This window comes from Stegostoma tigrinum, chromosome 7 (genome assembly GCF_030684315.1).
Source record: "Stegostoma tigrinum isolate sSteTig4 chromosome 7, sSteTig4.hap1, whole genome shotgun sequence".
Classification (NCBI taxonomy): domain Eukaryota; kingdom Metazoa; phylum Chordata; class Chondrichthyes; order Orectolobiformes; family Stegostomatidae; genus Stegostoma; species Stegostoma tigrinum.
This window is the reverse complement of record NC_081360.1, coordinates 87,117,165-87,143,729: the sequence shown is the minus strand read 5'-3', so window position 1 is coordinate 87,143,729 and position 26,565 is coordinate 87,117,165. Positions and strand designations below refer to the sequence as shown.

Genomic DNA, 26,565 nt, shown 5'->3' with positions numbered 1-26,565 from the left:
TGATGGATAAATATCAGTTGCATTGAACACATAAACAAGAGCAAACAAATTCTATCAATTGCAGACGAGAACTTCGTTGGCTGTATGTTGCTTATTTGAAAAGCAAAGCTGGTGGATGTAAATGAACATCTAAAGGCATTAAGAAAAATCGATGTGCACTACTATTGACAAATTATTGTTTATCACAGTATAAACCTTTACGTTATTTAATGGTGTGGCCAACTATGTTAAGTATTGTTTCTTATGTTGGAAGGAGAACAACAATATATATTATACAAGGTATAGTTGCTCCGGCACACGTTGTGACCAGTGGTTTATTCTAGCTAAACCACTAAGTGGCACTGTGAACATTGAATGTGTGAATATGAATTAGGAACTGGAGTGGGCCGCTCAGCCCCTCAAACCTGCTCTGCCATTCAATAACATCTTGACTGCTCCGATTACTCCATGTTACCACCTTTCCCCAATAATCTTTCAACCCATTACTTATCAGCAATCTTCGTATCTCTCCTTTTAAAAAGACTCTGCCTCAAAAGGCAGTAGAAGCAGAATCCCAAGGCCTCTTCGCCCTCTGAGGAGGAAAAAAAATGTTCCTTGTCTCAAATGAAAGGGTGACCCTTATTTTGAACTGATGATGCATGGTTCTTGAATTTTCTTAAAGAGGAAGCATCCTTTCCACATCCACTCTATCAAGACCCTTCATTATCTTGGTGTTTTAATCCACAATCTTCTTGCTCTTCTAAACTCCAATGGACTCAAACCATGACTGACATATTGCCTATTCAAACTGTTTCCAGTTTTACATCCTTTCTTAAATGAGACCAATGAGAAGTGGTACTAAAACAATAACCTTTAATATTCAGTTCTCAGATTTGCATCTAGCTACCATACTGCTGTTAGATGTCATGCCATCATCCTAGGTTGAATTTAACCCTGAGTTAGGACAGTTTGAACATCAATTTCACATTATTTCAAATGATAAATTTTGCCTCCTGTCTAAATCTATCAAATCATGGGCAAATGAGAAATAACTGCTTCAATTATTATTGTATATAATATGTTATATTATTCTGATAACCTCATCCACTGAGTCTGTTATGCCAGTACTGAAAAGAAGCTAAGGATGGAAAAGGGATGGGGCAAAAATGGATTTAGAACATAGAACATAGAACATTACAGCACAGTACAGGCCCTTCGGCCCTCGATGTTGTGCCGACCTGTCACACTGATCTCAAGCCCATCTAACCTACACTATTCCATGTACGTCCATATGCTTGTCCAATGATGACTTAAATGTACCTAAAGTTGGCAAATCTACTACCGTTGCAGGCAAAGCGTTCCATTCCCTTACTACTCTTGGAGTAAAGAAACTACCTCTGACATCTGTCCTATATCTTTCACCCCTCAATTTAAAGCTGTGCCCCCTCGTGCTTGCCATCACCATCCTAGGAAAAAGGCTCTCCCCATCCACCCTATCTAACTCTCTGATTATTTTATGTTTCAAATAAGTCACCTCTCAACCTTCTTCTGTCTAATGAAACAGCCTCAAGTCCCTCAGCCTTTCCTCGTAAGACCTTCCCTCCATACCAGGCAACATCCTAGTAAATCTCCTCTGCACCCTTTCCAAAGCTTCCACATCCTTCTTATAATGCGGTGACCAGAACTGTACACAACATTCCAAGTGCGGCCGCACCAGAGTTTTGTACAGCTTCACCATAACCTCTTGGTTCCAGAACTCGATCCCTCTATTAATAAAAGCTAAAACACTGTATGCCTTCTTAACAGCCCTGTCAACCTGGGTGGCAACTTTCAATGATCTGTGTACATGGACACCGAGATCTCGCTGCTCATCTACACTACCAAGAATCTTACCATTAGCCCTGTACTTTGCCTTCTGGTTACTCCTACCAAAGTGCATCACCTCACACTTGTCTGCATTAAACTCCATTTGCCACCTCTCAGCCCAGCTCTGCAGCTTATCTATGTCTCTCTGCAACCTACAGCATCCTTCGTCACTATCCACAACTCCACTGACCTTAGTGTCGTCTGCAAATTTACTAACCCATCCTTCTACACCCTCATCCAGGTCATTTATAAAAATGACAAACAGCAGTGGACCCAACACCGACCCTTGCGGTACACCACTAGTAACTGGTCTCCAGGATGAACATTTCCCATCAACTACCACCCTCTGTCTTCTTTCAGCAGGCCAATTTCCGATCCAAACTGCTATATCTCCCACAATTCCATTCCTCCGCATTTTGTACAATAGCCTATTGTGGGGAACCTTATCGAACGCCTTGCTGAAATCCATATACACCACATCAACCGGTTTACTCTCATCTACCTGTTTGGTTTTTTTGACAATAAATTTCAAAATGAAGATAAGTAACACTTGCTTGTGATAGACAGGTGTAGACAATCTAACAGATGTATTTAGTTTCTTCTTCTAAAGTTACTAGCACGTGTCTGTAATGGAACACTGCACAAAGACTGCATCACCTTGAATAATAGGCCTAAAAACAGCTGTTGTGTCTTGTAGTCACTGCTAGCATCTACTTTAAGGGAACTTTTTGAATCAGATAGTTTTGGTGGTGTTTGTTGAGTACTTGTTTTTGTTTTTAAAACAAAAACTTTCAAACATTTAGGCAGTTTACAATTTTCAAATTTTGGTTAAAATAAAATAATTGAATGCTAACGTTTGGAGTATTAATCTAATTTGCTTTTGATTCAAGGTGTTTGGTTTCATTGTCCTTCTGGATTTGAGCCCATAATCTAAACTGACACATAACTGAGAGTGTGTTCTACTGCAAGAAGCATTGTACCACCTCGAGGCTCAACTTGTCATTAATAAGAAATCCTGTCAATTTAACATATTGCGAGTGGAAACTGACTGTGGTGCATAGTGATAATGTCAGTGGTGTGCTAATCCAGAGGGCTGGGCTAATGCTGTTGGGGCACTAGTTCGATAAATAACTCTTGGAATTGAACTCAAATCCCTATGATGGTGCTATACAACTGACATTGCTGAGAAAATGTATTTGGTTTGCTAATGTTCTTCAGGGGAAAGGAAATTTGCCATCACTCTGCCTCACCGTTAAGCCATTTGGAATGAAAATTCATTGCAACATTATGCTCAAGTCACCGCTTTGAACATTCAGTAACAAGATCCTCCCCTGAAAGTCAGTGGTGCTGGACTTCGAGAAGAGCTTCCAGATGTCTGTCTGTCTTCTGTTATTGGATTGTCTGTCATTTTGAGTGTTAAGAAAGCAGGACCTGACATAGAAAAATGCTTTTTAGCCATTTGGGCATAGTATCCAGTTAATTTTGCAGGAGACGATTTTGAGCAGAGCATTGATTTTTTTTTAAACTGGACCTCTCATCGAATCTGGGCAGAGACATTTGTAGTAGAATTTCTCAAACTCTGCATTGCTCGTACACAGTTGAAGCATCACCGCAAGAGTGCATTGACAACAAGAGGACTTTTGTTGACTTGTTGGGATGTCCAACATCACATGCGTTTTGCGATAGTGTGTAAAAAGCTCAGCAGGTACATCTGATCTAGTGCTGCCCGTTTCCTTGTTAATGGTGGCTTTTTTCAAGAAGTGGCAGTCAAGCTAAGAAGTGTTCAACATATGCCAGAGTCATCCTCAATAGGGTGGAATATTTGATTGAACAGTTCTTGTTGGTGTGTTTTGTTTTGCGAAGGTTCAATGATTGGCAGAGTTTCTAAATAGAAAGTTGAAAAGGTCAGGGATGTCTTGCAAATCTGCCGAGTGGATAACAACACTGCAGTCATGTGAAATGTGGATCGTGTATGTCTACTGTGGTCAATTTAGTTTTGGCATGGAGGCGACTGATGTTCAAGTTTTCTATCCAGAAGCCAGATTACTAGAAACCAGCAGACCTTTGAGGTGAATAACTGTTTGGTTAGCTATAAATAGCATGTGGGCTATTGCACAGCACATGCTTCTACCATAATCTGGATTTTGTTTTAGATCTCCCCTCAAAGCTATTGCAGTCATGTCATGAAGTAGTTGCGTGGTTGTGATGAAATTTCTTCAGCATAGAATATTGTAGAAAACATTCTTCAAAGTCTGGCAATTTACTGATACTTTAGTCACGTTGAATGCAATAAAGAGTTTCTTGTGTTGCTCCAATTTTAAAAACGCTTTTGATAAAGCATTGCAAAACAAACACATTCACAAAAGAGTAGCAATTGCAAAGATAGAGAATTGGATAAGGGATAGAGATCTCGCATATAAAGATCATAAGCCACCATTGTACATAGCTTTGTTCCAATTTCAATGAAAGGATCTTTATATCTGATCCATTGGTATCCACTGATAATGTCCTGTAAGACTAATCAATGTATCTTTCTGCCATAGACCATTTGTTTCTAAAAGTATTTCCAATATCTAATCGATTCCTGAAAAACTTGACCTTTCTCATTTTGGTTTTTGAAACAGTAATGTTGATGTCTTTGTCTTTGTGAATTTCAAAGAATTTTGATTCATCTCTCTTTCAGAACATAAAGTAATTATCGTTGGTTTGGACAATGCTGGGAAGACAACAATTCTTTACCAATTGTAAGTATAATGGAAACCTGACTGAGAACACCTCAATCTTTGATTATTTTTTCAAATGCAACTATGTGGTGAATAATGTTCTTTCCTATTTTAATGTTACACAATTTTCAAAGTTATCTGCAAAAACTATTTTATATCAAAGATTATGTTTTGGGTAAAGTAAACTGCAGTTAAGCATTTTGTTTTTAAAAAGTTGTTTCTAACTTTACACATTTGATTCATTAATAAGTATTCAGTATTTTTGTTAGTGGTCTATACTTTCAGCTGTTGCATGTTGATATTAAAACATCGTTACTTCAAAGCTGCTTGTCATCAGGACTAGGGTTCTTAACCTTTATCTATAAAACTTATTTTAAAGATGTAAGTGCTTCAAACACTTTCAAATATCGGTAGTTTGCCCACTTGTTTTGTATTTCTTTGCTTCATCCTGTTTTTATCATTGTTTTTTAATGTTCAGTTTCTTTTACTTAATTCATTTTTTCCAAGCTTTACTTCTATATAAACAATGGTCCAATGTTTCTGTGAGACATAAACTTTGATATATACTATTACAACAGTGTAAGGGCCCACTTTGCAGGGAAGATGTCCCAGAATTTTGGCCTAAATATCACATTTCATGTGACTTTAGTAGATGAATATCATTCTGCTGTTTTGCTTGCTGAATCAGTGGAATAACTGTTAATTCTAATCATTAATTGGTTTGAATTCATGCAATGGTAATTGCCACTTTGACTACAACAGAATAGCCCTAATGGGCAGTGTGTGTTTAGAATTGCGAATTTATGCAAAAATGTGCAAATTTCTTTTCAAAAGCATTTCCTGCTGTTAATTTTATAGATTATGGATTAATATTTGCAACTATTGAATATTAGCATAAAGTTACTTTGGCTGTTATTGTCTTTAAATAATCTTAATGCTAGAGTATACTCAATTGAACCAACACACTAACATTGTGAGATAATAAAATGTGAGGCTGGATGAACACAGCAGGCCAAGCAGCATCTCAGGAGCACAAAAGCTGACGTTTCGGGCCTAGACCCTTCATCAGAGAGAATTATGCTGCTTGGCCTGCTGTGTTCATCCAGCCTCACATTTTATTATCTTGGAATTCTCCAGCATCTGCAGTTCCCATTATCTCTGATACTAACATTGTGGTTCCCTTGCTGCTAATACTTCCTGTAATGGCAAGAACATCACATAGTTACTTGCATTCTGTCTTTTGGTATACCATTCAATCCAATCATCAGGCCCAATTTTACTAAAAAAAATCCACATTCACTTTTTTTTAAATTACTTTTTCTCATTAATAGTTATTGAAATAGAAGTGATTGGGTTTTATTTGACCTTCAGCTGGAAGCATACAGGATGCGATACAGCAACCACACTTCTATATAAATAACTATTATGATTAAAAGTAATCAACAAAATATTGAATGTGGGGTTTAGAATAGAAGAAGCACTTCTAAATCCAAATTTACTATTTTGTTGATTACTTTTAATCATAATAGTCAGTTTTTAAAAAAAAATTCATTCACGGGATGAATGTTGCAGTGGCAAGGCAGCATTTATTGCCCATCTGTAATTGCCCAGAGGGCAGCTAAGAGTCAGTCACATTGCTTTCGGCCTGAAGTCACATGCCGACCAGGTAAGGAAGGCAGCTTTGCTCCCTTAAGGACGTTAGTGAAACAGGCAGGTTTTCCTAACAATCAACAATGGATTCACAGTCATCATTAGACTCTTAATTCAAGATATTTAGTTCATTCAAATTCTACCATCTGTCATGGCTGGATTTGAACCCAAGTCCCCAAAACATTATCTGCGTCTCTGGATTAACAATCCAGTGATAATACCACTAGGCCATCGCCTCCTCAATGAAATAGAAGTGCAGTTGCTCTGTCACATCTTGTATGCTTCCTGCTGAATGTCAAAAACAAAAGCAGAGTTCCAAACTAAATGCCAATTTGCATGCATGAAATACTCCGAGGGCTTCCCAAATTGTGGGTCACGACCATTGTTGGGAGCAGCTTCAAGGTAGCAATAGGTGTCATGGACTTGAGTGGAATGCTAATAGCCCCTTCTAAATTTTTTTTTATGGCATGTGTGATGTAACTTTTGAGGCCTGATTTCTGCTTGAATAAAGGCTACAGAAATGATTCTTCTTTCCTGTAAAATCTGTGCTCCTCCTTATTATGGATTTATTTCTTTCATAGCTTCATATCATTTAAATAGGTTATTTCATTAAGTATGCTGATTAGTAAAGATCTGGCTAAAACTAGTGCAGACAACAAAATAAATGTGATATATTTGCTATTTTTATATGGACCGTGAATGAATTAATTTCAACAATATTAAATGCAATTGCATTGTTGCAGCTGAAATGCAAATGCGTCGTGGTGTTTAGTTTATGGTTGTGTCCGGATTGCTATATAGTACCTGTTGATTCACTTTAGATATTTGTACTCCTTTTCAAATATTTGTCAATTCCTAACTATTGACACTATTGCATTTTAAAACTCCATTGTTTTGTTTAGTAATTAGATAACCTTGATTTAAAAATAGATAAAGATCCATGATACCAAAGTATATCTGATGGAAAACTTCTGCCTCCAAATTACTGTACATGTGTTATTGGCATTGCCGTTTTTAATTTGCAGTGATATTTGCTACAGCATGTTCTGGTTAGTTTTCCAGATCATTTTGGGTACCTTTCCACTGGAGGGCCACGCTGCAAAATGTCATGGTGTAGTCCATATAGACTATAGCTGTGTTACTGTCATCAACATTCCTGCTTACATTGCAGAAAATTTGCCAAACGTGGCCTTCCCTAAACAAATCCACGCTGCCTAACCCTGATTCATCTGTGTCTCCTGAAGTTCAGATGTATTCTTTCCCTCATTCTTTTTAATTTCTTCCCCAACATTCTCCACTTGCCTGGATGAGTGAAACTCCAACTATGCAAGCAGAAGCCATAGAGGATAATGTAGTTATCTTGATCATCCACTCTGTTCACTACCAATGCCCACTAATAGGAGTGTGTACCATCTACAAGATACACTGCAGGCAGCTCACTAAGGCTGCTGTGATACCATCTTTCAAACCAGTGAACTCTGCCACCCAGAAAAACAAGGCTGGCAGATGCATAAGAACACCACAAGCCCGAATCCTGACATGGAATGGTATTGCTGTTCCTTTGTTATGGCTGGATCAAGATCCAATCCAATCTAATCCTGGACGTCCCTCCCTAATGGGACTGAGAGTGTTCTTACACTGAGGTTCAAGAATGCACTCACTGATGGGTTAAAAATGCCTAGCTGCATCCCATGTGGAATTAAAATAAGAACTGCTCAATTTCAAGTTTGTGCCTAGTTTCCCAGTTGCATCCAAGTAGGTTTTCAGTGAGGAAAACTTGATTGTCAGAGCTTTTTTGAAGAGCAATAATAAAATGTTGTACATCTTCCCAGATGAATTTGAATTTGAAGTGTATGAATACAAATGCAAGCTGAGCTGGTAGTGGATTACACTTTAAATTTGATGGATTCCTGATTTTTAATCATGTTCATGGGTGCTTTTGGTTTCCTTTTTAAATAGGGTGGGGGAAGAAAGAACAGTAATGAAATGAGATGTTGCTTCTCCCATGGCTATTTAGTTAAGCCAGTGAATAAGGTGATCAATCTGCTGACCAGATAGCAAGTGATCAGTCTCCCAGGATGGAATAGTTCAAGGAAATGTTGGTAGACGGGTGTGAGACTGGGATAGAAAAATGTCATGGGCTCTTTATTGAAAGCAATAAGCCTATTGCATTCATAGAATAGCACCAATAATGTTTACGTGGTTGAATAAGATCCACTGTGCCCGTAGTTAGATTGGATTACTTGATCTTTGGCAAACGTGCTCTCGTTCCATGACGTTTGAATAATATTTGCCAGCGTTCTCTGTGACATGAATATAGCTGCTGATTGAAATACTTATCTGGTACTCATCTTGCCTATTTTCTTCTCCGCTTGATAGCTTTGTAGTAATACTTAGTTTTCAGTTGAGTTGATGATTAAATAATTCTGTATGATTGAAGAGAATGGGAAATAATTTCCAATATCTGAAGCTTTCTCGCCTTTGCCAATTCTTTTCTTGTATTACTTTGCATGTATTACATTTCAACCACTCATAAACACCTAATGATTATAGTGATCTGTAACTGTAAAATAATATAAACGCACACATGTAATAGTTAACACTGGAAAAATTGCTGTATGTAAGTAGAATTCCTGAAACTAAAATAATAATGCACACTTATAATACTTAAACTGCATGAAAAAAAATTGCAAAATGCATTTGGTTCATTGGAATCATTATGCTGCTCAGATTACTTTGAATTCCACACAGGCCCCCAGGAAAAAATTAGATTGGGCACTAAATTTTAGGTATGACTCCTGGTCAGTTTTGGTGTAATGTCATATTTGCCCATTTTCCACAATGGTGTGTTTGTACAACGAGTGGCTAAAATCTTTTCTTTGAACTCTTGAAGTTGTGCCAACACGTTTTAGCTTGCCTGAAAATATAGCTCGTATGTTTTTACTTCTGCTGTACAGGCTTGTATAAAATGCACAGTAGGGTAAATGATAGTACTGACTACCTCAATTAATTTTTCATAATCCAGAAGTTAATAATATTGCTTGCCAAGTGATCTTGGTCAACTCTGACTATTGGGGAAAGATCATGTATTTCTGCACTCAACTTATTTTTTGATTGTCTCGCTTTGCAGAAACAGGTCGACAGGTTTTCATGCTTCTCTCTGTAGGTCTGAAGGAAGATTTATATGCATGTAACAACATTTTTTTAAATGTCTTGCAAGAAGAATTGGCAATAATCTTGGGATTTGGCAAATTTGTGTATATAATAAGTGCTAACCACAGCCCATCCTCACCTGTTTGTGGGTTTTATTTGTTCATGGATCATCACTGAACTTGCCAACATTTATTATCCTTCAGAGTCAGCAAGAACTGCAGATGCTGGAGTCAGCGACCACACAGTGTGGAGCTGGAGGAAGCAGACCAGGCAGCATTAAAGGAGCAGGAAAATTGATGTTTTGAGTCAGGAACTTCCTTCAGAAATGGGGAGAGGGAAGGGAACTGGGAGATAAATAGAGGAGGAATGAGGTTGGGGAAGGTAGGTGGTATAGTAATAGGTGAGTGCAGGTGGGGATTGGTCAGTGGGATGGGTAGGGCGGGTAGGTGGGAGAGAAGATGGACAGGTTGTTTCAGATCATGGAGGCGGGGACGGGTTGGACATGGGATGAGGGGGGTAGATTTTAAAACTGGTGAATTCCATGTTTCGGCCATCAGGCTGTAGGCCCCCGAGGCAGAATATAAGCTGCTGGTCCTCCAGTTTGCGTGTGATGTCATTGTGGTGTTGGAGGAGGTCCCAGGATGGGCATGTCACCGAGACAGTGGGAGGGGGAGTTAAAATGATTGGTGACCAGAAGGTATTGTCGTTTGTGTTCTATATGCAACAAATGCTCTACGAAATGGTTCCCAAGTCTGTGCTTGCTTTTGCCAATGTAGAGGAGGCATATCGGGAGCAGCGGATACAGTGGACCAAGTTGGCAGATGTACAGGTGAACCTCCCTGTCTGATATGAAAAGTTTGCTTCGGATCTTGAATGGAGGTGAGGGGGAGGTGTAGGGGTAGGTGTAGCACTTCCTTTGGTTGCAGGAAAAGGTGCCAGGTGTGGTGGGGTTAATGGGGATTGTGGAGTGGACGACGGAGTTGTGGAGTGAGCGATCCCTATGAAAGATAGATGGGGTGGGGAGCAAAATATTTCTGGTCATGGGGTCGGATTGTAGGTGGTGGAAGTGGGGGAGAATGTTACCATAAGACATAGGAGTGGAAGTACGGACATTCGGCCCATCGAGATGCAGAGGTTGGTGGAGGACGCAGTTTAAATATAAGGGGTAGGCCATTTAGAACAGAGTTGAAGAAAAACTTCTTCACCCAGAGAGTGATGGATATATGGAATGCTCTGCCCCAGAAGGCAGTGGAGGCCAAGTCTCTGGATACTTTCAAGAAAGATATGGATAGAGCTCTTAAAGATAGTGGAATCAAGGGTTATGGGGATAAGGCAGGAACTGGATAGTGAGTGTGGATGATCAGCCATGATCATAATGAATGGTGGTGCTGGCTCGAAGGGCCGAATGGCCTACTCCAGCACCTATTGTCTATTGAGTGAAATTTGAGGGCTGGGGGGATTCTGTGTTGTTTTTTGTTTGGGACAGAAGTACAGGAAATGCAGGAGATGTGGTTGAGAGCAATTGTTTTACCACTGGAGAGGGGAAGTTGCGGTCTTTGAAATAGGAGGATGTCTGGGAGTGGAATGTTCCATGTTGGGGGTGGAGGCGGAGGAATTGGGAGAAGGGGAAAGGTGAACGGTGAATAATTGTCCTAAACCACTGCAGTCAACTTGAGTTAAATCATCCATAATACAGGGAGCGGGCTGAACTCAGATTTTGACTCGGCATTAATGAAAGCGAGAATGGCCAAGTGAATGATCTGTGTTAGCTTCCTGAGGATCTCAGCATCACTCTTCAACCAGTTCATTCACTACATGTGATCTCAAGAAATGGCTGAAGGTATGAAATACTACAAGAGGATCCTGAGAGTATTCCGGCAATAGTACTGATGACTTAGGTTCCAGTACTTGCACGCCATGGACTAAGCCATTCTAGTACAACTACAACACAGACCTCTACCCAGCAATTTGGAAGTTCTGCCAGTACATCTTGATCACTAAAGCAGAACAAAAATAAGCCAAGTGATCACTGCTCTGTCAGTCCACACTCCATCACTTCATTGATGATTGAAAGTATTGTCCATAGTACTATAAAGCAGTGACAAAAGAATAAACTGCTCACTGATTCTCAAACAAAAACAGAAATTACTGGTTAAACTCAACAGGTTTTGGCAGAATCTGCGAGGAATAAGCAGAGTTGATGTTTTCACTCTGCTGACTCATGATCAGTTACCAGATTCAAAACATTAACTCTGCTTCTTTCCCACAGATGCTGCCAGACCTGCTGAATTTTTCTAGCAATTTCAATTTATAGTTCAGATTTCCAGCGTCTGCAGTTCATTGTTTTATTTCACTGATTCTCAGTTTGGTTTCTGCCTGGACCATTCAGCATTTGATCTCATTGCAACCTTGGTCCAAATATGTACACACGGGTTAAATTCCAGAGTTAATGTGGGAGTGACTGTCTTGACAACGACGTAGCATTTGATCAAGTATGGCTAAAGGAGTCCAAACAGCATTGGAGTCAATGGGATTTGGGGAACGGGATCAGGCAGGTCACTTTGTCCAGAGTGGTGTCAAGCTCCTTGGATATAGTTGGAGTTTATTCAATCACACCCCTGATTTGCATCATAAAAGATTGTGGACAGGAGGCGAGTTACTTGGCACAGAACTCTCAGCCTTTTACCTGATGTTGCGGATAACAGTATTTATACGGCTAGTCGCGTTCCATTGCAGGTGAATGGTGATGTCACTGTTGATAATGGGGGAAATTCAGCATTGATAGTGCCATTGAATGTGAAGCGATGATGGCTGAATTATTATTTGGGAATGAGTCATACCTAGCACACAGCAAGATGTTTGTGGTTATTGAAGGTCAGTCAGCTCTGCAGATATTCCTCAGCTGGTTCTTCAGTGACCTTCCCTTCTTCACAAGTCTGTAGTGGTGAAATTTGCTGCTGATTGCATAATGTTCAGAACCGTTCACAGCTCCTCAGTACATAGAACATAGAACATTACAGCACAGTACGGGCCCTTCGGCCCTCAATGTTGTGCGACCTGTCATACCGATCTGAAGCCCATCTAACCTACACTATTCCATGTACGTCCATATGCTTATCCAATGATGACTTAAATGCACCTAAAGTTGGCGAATCTACTACTGTTGCAGGCAAGGCGTTCCATTCCCTTACTACTCTGAGTAAAGAAACTACCTCTGACATCTGTCCTATATCTTTCACCCCTCAATTTAAAACTATGCCCCCTCGTGCTCGCCATCACCATCCTAGGAAAAAGGCTCTCCCTATCCACCCTATCTAACCCTCTGATTATTTTATATGTTTCAATTAAGTCACCTCTCAACCTTCTTCTTCTCTAATGAAAGCAGCCTCAAGTCCCTCAGCCTTTCCTCGTAAGACCTTCCCTCCATACCAGGCAACATCCTAGTAAACCTAGTATCAGAGATAATGGGAACTGCAGATGCTGGAGAATCCAAGATGATAAAATGTGAGGCTGGATGACCACAGCAGGCCAAGCAGCATCTCAGGAGCACAAAAGCTGACGTTTCGGGCCTAGACCCTTCATCAGAGAGGGAGATGGGGTGAGGGTTCTGGAATAAATAGGGAGAGAGGGGAGGCGGACTGGGGATGGAGAGAAAAGAAGATAGGTGGAGAGAGTGTAGGTGGGGAGGTAGGGAGGGGATAGGTCAGTCCAGGGAAGACGGACAGGTCAAGGAGGTGGGATGAGGTTAGTAGGTAGATGGGGGTGCAGCTTGGGGTGGGAGGAAGGGATGGGTGAGAGGAAGAACAGTTTAGGGAGGCAGAGACAACCGCCCAAAGAGGATCCCCCTCGTTCTCACACACCACCCCACCAACCTTCGGATACAACGCATCATCCTCCGACACTTCCGCCATCTACAATCCGACCCCACCACCCAAGACATTTTTCCATCCCCACCCCTGTCTGCTTTCCGGAGAGACCACTCTCTCCGTGACTCCCTTGTTCGCTCCACACTGCCCTCCAACCCAACCACACCCGGCACCTTCCCCTGCAACCGCAGGAAATGCTACACTTGCCCCCACACCTCCTCCCTCACCCCTATCCCAGGCCCCAAGATGACATTCCACATTAAGCAGAGGTTCACCTGCACATCTGCCAATGTGGTATACTGCATCCACTGTACCCGGTGTGGCTTCCTCTACATTGGGGAAACCAAGCGGAGGCTTGGAGACCGCTTTGCAGAACACCTCTGCTCAGTTCGCAACAAACAACTGCACCTCCCAGTCGCAAACCATTTCCACTCCCCCTCCCATTCTTTAGATGACATGTCCATCATGGGCCTCCTGCAGTGCCACAATGATGCCACCCGAAAGTTGCAGGAACAGCAACTCATATTCCGCCTGGGAACCCTGCAGCCTAATGGTATCAATGTGGACTTCACCAGTTTCAAAATCTCCCCTTCCCCAACTGCATTCCTAAACCAGCCCAGTTCGTCCCCTCCCCGCACTGCACCACACAACCAGCCCAGCTCTTCCCCTCCCCCCACTGCATCCCAAAACCAGTCCAACCTGTCTCTGCCTCCCTAACCGGTTCTTCCTCTCACCCATCCCTTCTTCCCACCCCAAGCCGCACCCCCATCTACCTACTAACCTCATCCCACCTCCTTGACCTGTCCGTCTTCCCTGGACTGACCTATCCCCTCCCTACCTCCCCACCTACACTCTCTCCACCTATCTTCTTTTCTCTCCATCTTCGGTCCGCCTCCCCCTCTCTCCCTATTTATTCCAGAACCCTCACCCCATCCCCCTCTCTGATGAAGGGTCTAGGCCCGAAACGTCAGCTTTTGTGCTCCTGAGATGCTGCTTGGCCTGCTGTGTTCATCCAGCCTCACATTTTATCATCCTAGTCAACCTCCTCTGCATCAACACTTAGATTGACATGTGGCCATACCTGATCAAATGCTACCTCGTTGTCAAGACAGTCACTCCCACATTAACTCTGGAATTAACTCTGGTGTTATCAGGCCTAACTGCTCATGGACATGGGTTCCTGTTTGAAATCCTGGAACTCTGTAACAGCACTGTAGATGTATCAACACCCTGTAGACTTAGTTCAAGAAGGCAGCTCACCTCTGCCTTCTTCATGTCAGTTAGGGATGGTTTAAAAATGCTGGGCTAATCACATCCCAGCAAACAAACAAAAAAAACTGAATTTTTTTATTTCACTTGTGGGGTGAGAGTGTCACTGACTGGCCAGCATTTATTGCCTGCTCTTAGCTGCCTTCTTGAACTGCTGCAGTCCACATGCTGTAGGTTGATCCACAATTCCCTTAGGGAGGGAATTCCAGGATATTGACCTAGTGACAATTAAGGAACAGCGATTATATTTCCAAATCAGGATGGTGAGTGAGGGGAATTTCCTGGAGGTGGTGTTCCCATGTAACTGCTGCCCTTGTCTTAGTAGGTGGAAGTGGTCATGGGTTTGAAGGTGTAGTTCATCCTCCGACACCATCTGCAATCCGACCCCACCACCAAAGAAATTTTTCCCTCCCCACCCTTATCTGCTTTCCGGAGGGACCACTGTCTCCATGACTCCTTTGTCCACTCCACATTCCCCTCCAGCCCCACCACACCTGGCACTTTTCCCTGCAACTGCAGGAAGTGCTACACCTCCCCCCTCAACCCCATCCCAAGCCCCAAGGAGACCTTCCAATCAAGCAGAAGTTTACCTGCATATCTGCTAATGTGATATACTGTATCCGCTGTTCCAGATGTGGCCTCCTGTACATTGGTGAAACCAAGTGGAGGATTGGGGACCGCTTTACAGAACTTTAGTTAGGCCACACTTAGAATATTGCATACCATTCTGGTCACCATACGACCAGAAGGATGTGGATGTTTTGGAGAGGATACAAAACAGACTTGCCAGGATGTTACCTGGCATGGGCATTTTACCTATAATGAAAGGTTGGATAGACTTGGTTTGTCTTCACTCTAGTGCAGGAGGTTGAGGGGTGGCCAGGTGTGGCCTCTTGTACATTGGAGAAACCAAGTGGAGTCTTGGGGACTGATTTGCGAAACACCTACGCTCGGTTCGCAACAAACAACTGCATCTCCCAGTCATGAACCATTTCAGTTCCCCCTCCCGCTTCTCAGACAACATGTCTATCCTACGTCTCCTGCACGGCCACAATGATGCCACCCGAAGGTTGCAGGAACAGCACACTTCATATTTCGCTCGGGAACCCTGCATCCCAATGGTATCAATGTGGACTTCACAAGCTTCAAAATCTCCCCTCCCCCAACCACATCCCAAAACTAGCCCGGCTTGTCCCTGCCTCCCTAACCCGTCCTTCCTCCCACCTATCCCGTCCTCCCACCTCAAGCCCCAGCCCCACCTCCTCGCCACATCCCATCCCCTTGACCTGTTTGTCCTCCCTGGGCCGACCAATGCCCTCCCTAACTTCCCATCAATGCTCACCTTTACTGGCTCCACCCCCACTTCTTTTGACCTATCAGTATCCTCTCCACCTATCTTCTCCTTTATCCATCTTCTATCCGCCTCCCCCGTCTCTCCTATTTATTTCAAAATCCCCTTCCCCTCCCCCATTTCTGAAGAAGGGTCTAGACCTGAAACATCAACTTTCCTGCTTCTCTGATGCTGCTTGGCCTACTGTGCTCATCCACCTCTACACCTTGTTATTTCATGGGTTTGAAGGTACTGTCTAAGAGTCTTTGGTGAATTTCTGCAGTGCATCTTGTAGATATTACACACTAGTGCTGCTGAGCATCGGTGGTGGAAGGATTGGATGCTTGTGGATGTGGTTCCAATCAAGCAGGCTGCTTTGTCCTGGATGGTATCAAGCTTCTTGAATGTTTTTGGAGCTGCACCCATCCAGGCAAATGGACAGTATCACCCATCACACTTCTGACTTTAAATATTGTCAGGTTTCTTGCTTATTTGTCATAGTGTATTTTTCCTTCCAGCTCCATGAATGAAGTTGTACACACATCACCTACAATAGGCAGCAACGTAGAAGAGATAGTAGTGAATAATACACACTTCCTGATGTGGGATATCGGAGGTCAGGAGTCATTGCGTTCATCGTGGAACACCTATTATACTAATACAGAGGTGAGATTCAATTTGGGACTTTTAAAAGAAATATCAACCTTGATCAATCTCGAATTTAGTCTGATATTCTGTGAATATTCTATGAACTTTATCATAGTTGTGTATTAAGATTAGATAAAACTTTTTAACATAATGAAGCCATTACTAATCCACTGTGTCCTGCTAATATGGAGAAGCTATCTTACTTAAATCTTTCTCTACAGTTAAGCATGGCAAGTTCCATCTATCTATGTGTTGTTTCCTTACACTGTACTTTTGATTTCATATTTTACCCAATGCGTCACCCACATCTCATGCTTGCATTATCTGTCCTATTTGGTATCTTGGAAACATTTACAGGTTGTGTTTATTGTGCACTGTTGCACATTAATTACCATTTTCTTCTTGATCAGGCTTGCTTTCCAAATTATACAGATCTCTTAGTTTGATTTGCTTCCTTTGTTTTACATTTTCTAACAAAGCGAGTTTTGAGAAGATTTGTAGCTCAGGTTGAGTTTCTGGATGTGAGTTTGCTCGCTGAGCTGGAAGGTTAGTTTTCAGACGTTTCGTCACCATTCTAGGTAACATCATCAGTGAGCCTCCGATGAAGCGCTGGTGTTATGTCCCGCTTTCTATTTATCTGTTTGGGTTTCCTTGGGTTGGACATCACCAACCCAGGAAATGACATCACCAACCCAAGGAAACCTACACAGATAAATAGAAAGCGGGACATAACACCAGCGCTTCATCGGAGGCTCACTGATGATGTTACCTAGAATGGTGACGAAATGTCTGAAAACTAAACTTCCAGCTCAGCGAGCAATCTCACATCCAGATTTTCTAACAAAGCTAGATGGAGAAACACATCTCGGAGTACAAAGGAGTACACACAGGTTAAATGAATGGGCATGAATGTGACAGGTAGTTGAATGTGGGAAAATTTTGAATAGTCCACTTTGGTGTCTGTAAACAAGCAGTGCAAATTTTATTTTTAAGAGAAAGGTAAAAGATGTGCACAAGTCAGTAGGCAAACTGATTTGGATATGCTGTACGTGAAACACAAAAGTTAACACACAGGTACAACAAGGAATTAGGCAGGCAATTGTCATGGTAGTTTTTGTGTAACGGGACTGGAGTATAACAGTAAGGGAATCTTGGTGCACTTATATAGGGCTTTGATGAGACCACATATAGAGTTGTGTGGTCAGTTTTGTCCAATTTACCGAAGTGAAGGCATATATGCTTTCATCTTCCATTCATAGTTGGAGTGGGTCTTAAAAGAATGAGTTTTTATTCACTTCACCTAATATTTGCTTCATCTGTTTTCCTGAATTTTTTCCAAAATGTCAGTGTGTGATCAAATCTTTGTCAAATATCTACCAATCCCTGCTCTGAACCGTTACAATCAAGTTTGTTTTAAATATCTCTCAATTTCTTTTCACTCTACCTATTTCTGTTCGCTTTAGCCCCTTTCTGTCCTTATAAAGTAATGGGGAGAATTTAAGTCAATAAGCTATTTAACAAAAACATTAGACATATTGGGACAGACGTTTAGGGCAAGTATGACATCTAGAGTCATAGTTACATCGCACAGAAACAGATCCTTCAGACCAACTCATCCATGCTGCCCAGACATTCCAATCAGACCTAGTCCCATTTGTTAGTATTTGGCCCATATCCCTCTTAGACCCGTCCCATTCACATACCCACCCAGATGTCTTTTAAGTGTTGTAATTGTAACCACCTCTGCCACTTCTGCCAGCAGCTGATTCCAAACATGCACCACCTTCTGTGTGCAAACATTGTGCCTCAGGTCCTTTGTTGTCCTCTAGTTTTGGAATTCCCTACCTTGGGAAAAAGACCTTGGCTGTTCACTCTGTCCATGCCCCTCATGATTTTGCAAACCCCTATAGGTCACCCCTCAGACGCTCCGGGGGAAAACAAAAGCTGCAGCCTAGCCATGGGAGATGCAGGGTTTCAGGGAAAAGGGTCTGAGTGGGATGCTGTTCAGAGAGGTGGTGTGGACTTGTTGGACTGATTGGCCTATTTCCACACTGTAGGGTTTCTGTGATTTTATTCAGCCTCTCCCTGCAGTTCAACCCCTCCAGTCCCTGCAACATTCTTGTAAATCTTTTCTGCGTCCTCTCAAGATTAACAACAACATTCCTATAGAAAGGTGACCAGAATTGTACGTAGTACTCCAAGAGTGGCTTCACCAATGTCCTGTGCAGCTGCAACATGACATCCCAACTCTTATACTCGATGTTTTGAACAATGATGGTAAGCATCCCAAATGCTGCCGTCACCATCCAGTCTACCTGTGACTCCACTTTCAAGAAACTATGCACCTGCAGTCCAAAATCTCTTTGTTTGACAACAGTCCCTGGGGTCCTACAATTAAGTATATAAGCACTGTCCTGGTTTGCCTTATTAAACTGCAATATCTCACATAAACTCCATTTGCCTCTCACTGGCCGATTGGCCCGTCTGATCAGTGTCCCATTTACTCTGAGATAATCTTTTTCACTGTTCACAAGACCACAAATTTTGGTGTCATCTGCAAACTTACTAACAATACCATGGAACTCAGAAATAAGAAAGGTGCAATCTCAATGCTGGGGTTATAATACAGACCTCCCAATGTAGAGAGATTTTGGAAAGATGTAAAAACAGCAGGGTCATTGTGGTGGGTGATTTCAACTTCGCCTATATTGACTGGGACTCACTTTGTGCTCGGGACTTGAATGGGGCAGAATTTGTAAAGGCCATTCAGGAGGGTTTCTTGACACAACATGTAAACAGCCCAACCAGGGAAGGGGTTAGACTGGACCTGGTTTTGGGAAATGAGTCCGACCACGTGAGTGAAGTTTCAGTGGGGGAGCATTTCAGGAGTAGTGACCATAATACTGTGAGTTTTAAGATACTCATGAACAGGAATAGTAGCAGTCCTTGAGTGAAGGTGTTAAATTGGGGGAAGGCAAACTACAACAATATTAGGCAGGAACTGGAGAATGTTGATTCGACGCGGCTGTTTGAAGGTGGAAATATTTCTAACAGCAGTTAAGAGTTTAGGAGTGGCACGTTCATATGAGAATGAAGGATAAGTATGGCAAGTTATGTGACCCTTGGATGACCAGGGATATTATGACATAGATCAAAAAGAGGAAGGAAGCATATGCAAAGTCGAGATGGGTGGGAACTCACAAAACCCTTGAGGTGCATAATGAAAGTAGGAAAATACTTAAACAAGGCATTAGAAGGGCTAAAAGAGATCATGAAAAGTTGTTAGCACACAGGATTAAGGAATATCCCAAGACTTCCTCTACATGTATATAAAGCAAGAGGGTAGCCAGAAAAAGGATTGGCTCACTCAAGGACAAAGGAGGGAATCTGTGTGGAGCCAGAAGAGGCAGGTGAGGTCCTGAATAAATTACTTGTGTTGGTATTCACCAAAGAGAAGGAATTGGCTGAGGATGGTCTCGGGGAAGGGAGTGTTGAGTTTCTAGGGTAAGTTGCTACTAAAAAGAAAAAGGTGTTGTGTGTGTTAAAATGTGTTATGGTAGAGGAGTCCCCGGTCCTGATGGGATCGACCCCAGAATATTGAGGGAAGCAAGGGAACAAATTGTTGGAACATTGTCAAACATCTTTGTATCCTCTTTGGCCACAGGTGAAGTCCCAGAGGACTGGAGAATAGCTGACGATGTCCCATTGTTTAGGGGGAACCAAGATAATAATCCTGGAAATTAAGGCCTGAGAGCCACGTGTCGTTAGTAGGGAAATTATTGGAAAAGATTCTTGGGGACAAGATCTGTACCCATTTGGAAGCAAATGGACTTATTAGCAATAGATAGCATGGTTTTGTGTGATGGAGGTTGTGCTTCACTAACTTGATAGAGTTATTTTGTGGAGGTGATAAAGATGATTGAGGGAAAAGTGGTTGATGCTGTCTACATAGACTTCAGTAAGGCCTTTGACACGGTTCCTCATGCTAGATGGGTAAAAAAGGTGGAGTCACATCGTATCATGGGTGAACTGGCAAGGTGGTTACAGAACTGGCTTAGTTATTAGGAAACAGATGGTAGCTGAGGAAGGATGCTTTTTGGAATGGAGGATTGCGACTAGCGGTGTTCCACAGTGAGCAGTGCTGGGACCTCTGGTGTTCAAGGAAAACGTTGCTGGTCTAATTAGTAAGTTTGGAAATGATAGAAAGACTGGTGCAGTTGCGGATAGTGAGGAGGATTGTCAGAGGATACAGCAGGATATAGATCATTTGGAGGCATGGGCAGAAAAATGGCAGATGGAGTTTCATTTGGACAAGTGAGGTGATGCATTTTGGAAGGTCACGTGCAGGTGGAAATTATTCAGTGAATGGCGAAACGCTTCGGAGAATTGATTTTTTACAAAGAGACCTGGGTGTGCAGATCCACATATCACTGTAGGTGACAGTGCAGGTAGAGAAGGTAGTAAAAAATGCCTATGGCACGTTGGCATTTATTGGAGGGGATATTGAATATAAGGATAGACAAGTTTACGTTGCAATTCTGTAGAACTTCAGTTAGGCCGCACTTAGAATATTGCATACCATTCTGGTCACCATACTACCAGAAGGATATGGATGTTTTTGAGAGGATACAAAAAAGGCTTGCCAGGATGTTGCCTGGTATGGGGGATTTTACCTATGATGAAAGGTTGGATAGACTTGGTTTGTTTTCACTCTAGTGCAGGAGGTTGAGGGGTGGCCTGATAAAAGTTTTTATAAGATTGTGAATGGCATGGATAGAGTGGAAAGTATGAGGCTTTTTCCCGAGGTGGAGGGGTACTAGAGGACACTGGTTCAAGGTGTGAGGGGGAGATAGGAGTTTAAAAGAGATGTACAAGGCAAGTTTTTCACACACAGTAGAGAGCCTGGAACACGTTGCCAGAGGTGGTGGAGGAAGTGGACACAATTGCAGCATTCAAGAACCACTTGGACGAGTACGTGAATAGGAAGAGAATAGAGGGATCAGATCCTGTAAGTGTAGACAGTTTTAATATTAAAGAGTAAAATGTGTCGGTGCAGGCTTGGAGAGCTAAAGGGCCTGTTCCTGTGCTGTATTGTTCTTTGTATACCTCCCGAACTCACATTGGAATCGTTGATGACTTGAACCCAAGCTTTCTGATTCAGAGGTAGGAACGCTACCACTGCACCACAGCAACCCTTACAAAGACATAATTTCTCATCCTCCTTCAAATCCAGTTTAATTTACCCCAAATGGTTCTGGTTCTACAGATTTCTTCAGTCACTGATGGTATTCCATCTAAGATCCCACCCATTTGTGCCCTTCAGCACAGATTGTCGTGCGTTCTAACCAACCTGTTCAGCGGTTATTACGTGCCTCTATACGTGAACCCAGACCTATTGATCCAGAGCTAAAGGCATGAACAAGGGCTCAAACATGACAACTAACACAGACCTTTTCTGCCATCTTCACCTGTGAAGAATCTGCTATCATCATTAGGAATCTAATTCCCATGAACATTTACAAATGAAACAGCTTCAAGTGTTTTCCCCAGAATTTCCCAAATAAGTAATAGGACAGAGAGTATGGAAAGGGTCACACTACATGCACAGCTGACAAGGGGACATCTATGAGAAGGTGGTTGGGAGGCAGTCAGTGTAGGACAGGGTATTGTATGTAAGGACAAGCAGTGTTAAGGAAGCAGTGTGGCTGCAGAAGGACTTGGATATGCTAGGTAAGTAGGCAAAAAAATGACAGGTGGAATACAATGTGGCAAAGTGTAAGGTTGTACATTTTGATCAGAAATACAGAGGCATAGACTTATTTTCTAAACGGGGAAAGGCTTTGGAAATTGGAAGTGCGAAGGAAGAGTTGAGGATTCTTATGTTTAATGTGCACGTTCAGTTGGTAGTTAGGAGAGCAGATGCGATGTTAGCATTCATTTCAAAAAGATTGGATTACAAGAACAGTGAATTGCTAAGGCTCTGGTCAGACCACATTTGGAATATTGTGAGCAGTTTTGGGCTCTGTATTTAAGTAAAGATGTGCTGGCATTTGAGGGGTCCAGAAGATGTATACAAGAATGATCCTGGGATGAAGGACTTGCCATATGAATGCATTGAAGACTCTGGTTCTGTACTTGATGGAGGAGGATGAGGAGGGGATCTAACTGAAACTTATGATATACTGGGAAAGGCCTGGATACAGTGGACATGCAATGATGTTTCCACTAGTAGGAGAGACTAGGGACTGGGTGGGGGGGGTGCGGATATCAGGGTGAAGGAACAACTCTTTATAACGGAGATGAGGAGGAAATTATTCAGCCAAAGCATTGTGACTCTGTGGAACTTATTGTTGCAGAGGACTGTGGAGGCCAAGTTGTTGAGCATATTTAAGACAGGTTCTTGGTTAGTAATGGGATCAAGAGTTAGGGAGAGAAGGCAGGAAAATGGGGTTGAGAAACATCAGCCATGATCGAATGGCAGAGCAGACTTGGGCTGAATGGCCTAATTCTGTTCCTGTATCTTAGGTTCCCGATTCACCATGAATCTGAATGCCTAGCTATTATTGTAACTTTCTGGCTGTGCATATGACCCAAATAATCTGCTTCTCACTCAATCAGATGACATGCAAAATAAATATTTTAGTTTGTTAAATTCTCATCCCATCCTATTTTGTCTTACATTAATCGGATGTTTTAATTTTCAGCTGGAAAGCAGCTAAACACACAGCTGACCCATCATGAAATTTGATTCAAAAACAGAAATTGCTGGTGAAATTCAGTAATATCAGCAACTCAACTAGCAGCATCTGTGTAGAGAAAGCAGTGTTAATGTTGAGTCCAGTGACCTTCCGCTGAAATTTGATTTTTAAATTTCTGGCCAGTTTTTAAATGCCATACTCTGTATCTAATATGTAACCACTAGCCAACCTGCACAGCGGTGTAATAGGATTTCCTCTGCTGTGAATTGCATGTACTTTTCTTAATTTTAGCTTTTCATTTGTGGGATGAGTGGTGCTGGCTGGCCAGCATTTATTGCCTTCCCTGGTTACTGTTGGTATTGGTGTTGTGTGGTCACTCTTCCTATGACAATAAGACATTAATCACCAAAATATTTCATGTTTTTTGGAGGATTGATCCACTCAATTTGTTGACTTTATAACTGATTTGGGTATGAATTAAAAATCTCACCCTTGCTTTCTGAGTCAGTCCTTTGCGGACACAGAAACTTCATGTAAGCTGAGCTTTGTAAACTTGCAAGAATCTGCCCTAAGCTATGTTCTACTGTTATATAAGTAGATATAATTATATTGTAAAGCAAATCAGCATGCCAGTTTTTGCTCTTAATGTGTTTCAGTTTGTAATCGTGGTTGTAGACAGTATGGACAGGGAGAGGATAGCTATAACCAGAGATGAGCTTTACAAAATGTTGGCGCACGAGGTAAGCATTTTGATTATCTGTTTAAACTTCCCACATTTTCTTAAGTTCCTTATTTGAATTGTAGATTGCTTGGAAATGATAAAGAAGGTAAATTAAACATTCCTCCCCTATCTCTCAGAAATGCCATTTTTTGGATTGCTTTTTCTAAATGTATTAATGCCAGAAACTGTCAATACATATTTGGGAGAGTTTTAATACCATTCATGGAAATGAGGACGTTTTATTAAAGGAGTGTAAACACTGAGCAGTTCAATGTATTTCCGTTGTTCAGTCTTCTCTGCTTATTTACTAAATGGTGAATTTGATTCATCATCTGATGAAAGTAAAATGTTCAAGTTTGGAACTGTTCTTTGCTTTGGATTGAAGGTCTTAATTGGAATGGATTCTATAGATCTCTTTTTATCCTGTGTCAGTGATATTTCTTGATACAGAAATTGCACCGCGTTTACAGATAGAATGTCTTTTTTGTTCCACCAGATCACTTCTTTCTCCCTTTAAGTGTTGCCCAAAAAGCGTTTTTCTAATTTTTTTAATCGGTGAATCTTGCACACTCAAAACATCTACTGTGTTACGCGAAAATATTGTATTAGAAAGTGTCCTCAGTTTTTCTGTCTATGCCATACATTCAAATTCACATGTAGTTGAAATCAGGCTTTATCATTATATTTTGATATTTAATTGATTAAATATAAATGAATCCAAAGATATTTGATTCACTGTTTTAGTGGTGAGAAATTAAGTAATCAGCAGCAAATAACAACCAAAGCCCTAAATTTCCCTCGACCCGCATATTGTGAGCAGCCTACTGTAAACTGACTAAGTTGCTCAATTTGTGTCCCCACTGACGTTTTATTTGGGCCTAAACATTGATCACTTGCCATATTAGCTATTTTATGTATGTTAATTAATATTATCAGGTTGTCATGTTCTCTTGGAAGAGAACATCATTGTTGATTTCATTCTTGAAAGTCCAATTTCAAGTCAAGGTTTTCCTCAAATCAAGGACACAGAAGGACAGTTCAAAAGAAGAGAGTGTTAGAGCTGTTCACCATGAGCATCAGGCTGGAGAGGATCAGAATTGGGGAATTTTGTTCTGAATAAGATGGACAAAAGCCCCCAATACTGGAGCTTGTAAATGTTTCTGTCTCAATGAAGAGATAAAAATTCTGTCTCGGTGCTGGGAAGAGAAGGAAGTCAATGTGAAGAACATGAACTGAATTGGTTGATTAAGGGAAGGTGACTGAAAGGGGAAATTTAAATTGTCAAAAATAAGCAGTAATTTGCTGCAGAGGCAGCAACTACACAAAAGGGAAATGTTTCTGTTGGTGTTATAGAAAGTTGGCTGTGTTGGAATAGAGTTGATACTGTTGGTAACTAGTATCTTTCTCATGATTATTACAAATATAAGCACTTGCTTCCAGGGTTTTGTTTAAAGTTGTGTTAGTGCCTCAGGATGTCCCAAGGTGTTTCACGGCGAGTGAGTTTCTTTCAATAGTTAGTCACTGTCATATCAATAAACATAGTTGGGTCTGTTCTCATTGGAGTGAAGGAGGCTAAGAGGGGATTTTATAGAGGCATACAAGATGATCAGAGGATTAGATGGGGTGTACAGTGAGAGTCTTTTTCCGAGGATGACTTCAGCTCGTACAAGGGGTCATAGCTACAAATTGAAGGGTGATAGATTTAAGACAGATGTCAGAGGTAGGTTCTTTAGTCAGAGAGTGGTAAGGGCTTGGAATGCCCTGCCTGCCAATGTAATGAACTCAGCCACATTAGGGGCTTTTAAACAGTCCTTGGATAAGCATATGGATAATGATGGGATAGTGTAGGGGTGGGGCTTAGATTGGTTCACGGGTCGGTGCAACATAGAGGGCCGAAGGGCCTGTTCTGCGCTGTATTGTTCTATGTTCCATGTTCTAGCTGTCAAATTTTTAGTTTGAGACCTCTGAATCAGCAGCTGAGGTGAATGACTAATTGAAAAATGAATATTTATTGTGTTGATCTGTACACCTTTGGCAATTTTGTTCACATTTCATTTTGCCTCAGAATGACAGCAGTTCCTAAGTGCAACATTCAAAGCAAACCAATCCAGAAGCTGGATCTTAATCTGAGCTCTTCAGTTGAATATCCTTAGCTGGTGAAGCTTATTATTTTAAATTATAGTTCATATTTTTAGCAACAAGTTTCAAAGTTGCTTTATTCAGCTAATGGATAATTTAGTTTTTTTATTCAAAAGAGTAATTATTAGGAAAGCACAAGATGGAAATATAGAGAGAAATGTTAAACGTGAAAATTTCTAATTGTGCTTGAATCTTTACAAGTTAATTGCTTTGATCTTGATTATCTGGATCCTAAAATACACAGTGAGCTCTCTCCAGCTTCACACAGATGTTGACATTAATGTCTAATTTTAATAGTTATAAATAATATTAGGTTTTAACATGTACCCCTAAAGGCTCAAGGTTACACAAGACTTGTTGTTCAGTTTTGCCTTTTTTGGAAGAATGCGAGGGCAGAGGGAGGTCAGGACAGAGAATTTGGGAAGATTGCTACCTTGTGCAAGGCACAGGGGAGCCTTAAATCAAATGCTGAAGAGATGTTAAGTATTGTGCTACTGCCTTTTTTATTTAGTCCCTGAGCATT

At 41.5% G+C, this 26,565-nt stretch overlaps 1 protein-coding gene across 1 annotated transcript in view; it reads left to right on the top strand.

Moving 5' to 3' along the window:
* The window catches only part of arl5a (ADP-ribosylation factor-like 5A), a 35,897-nt gene that overhangs the window by 2,789 nt on the left and 6,543 nt on the right, over window positions 1-26,565 (top strand). The window contains exons 2-4 of the mRNA XM_048534360.2: window positions 4,529-4,589; window positions 16,355-16,502; window positions 23,839-23,922. Of these exons, the coding sequence (XP_048390317.1) occupies window positions 4,529-4,589; window positions 16,355-16,502; window positions 23,839-23,922 (293 nt within the window). The remainder of the gene's footprint in view (window positions 1-4,528; window positions 4,590-16,354; window positions 16,503-23,838; window positions 23,923-26,565) is intronic.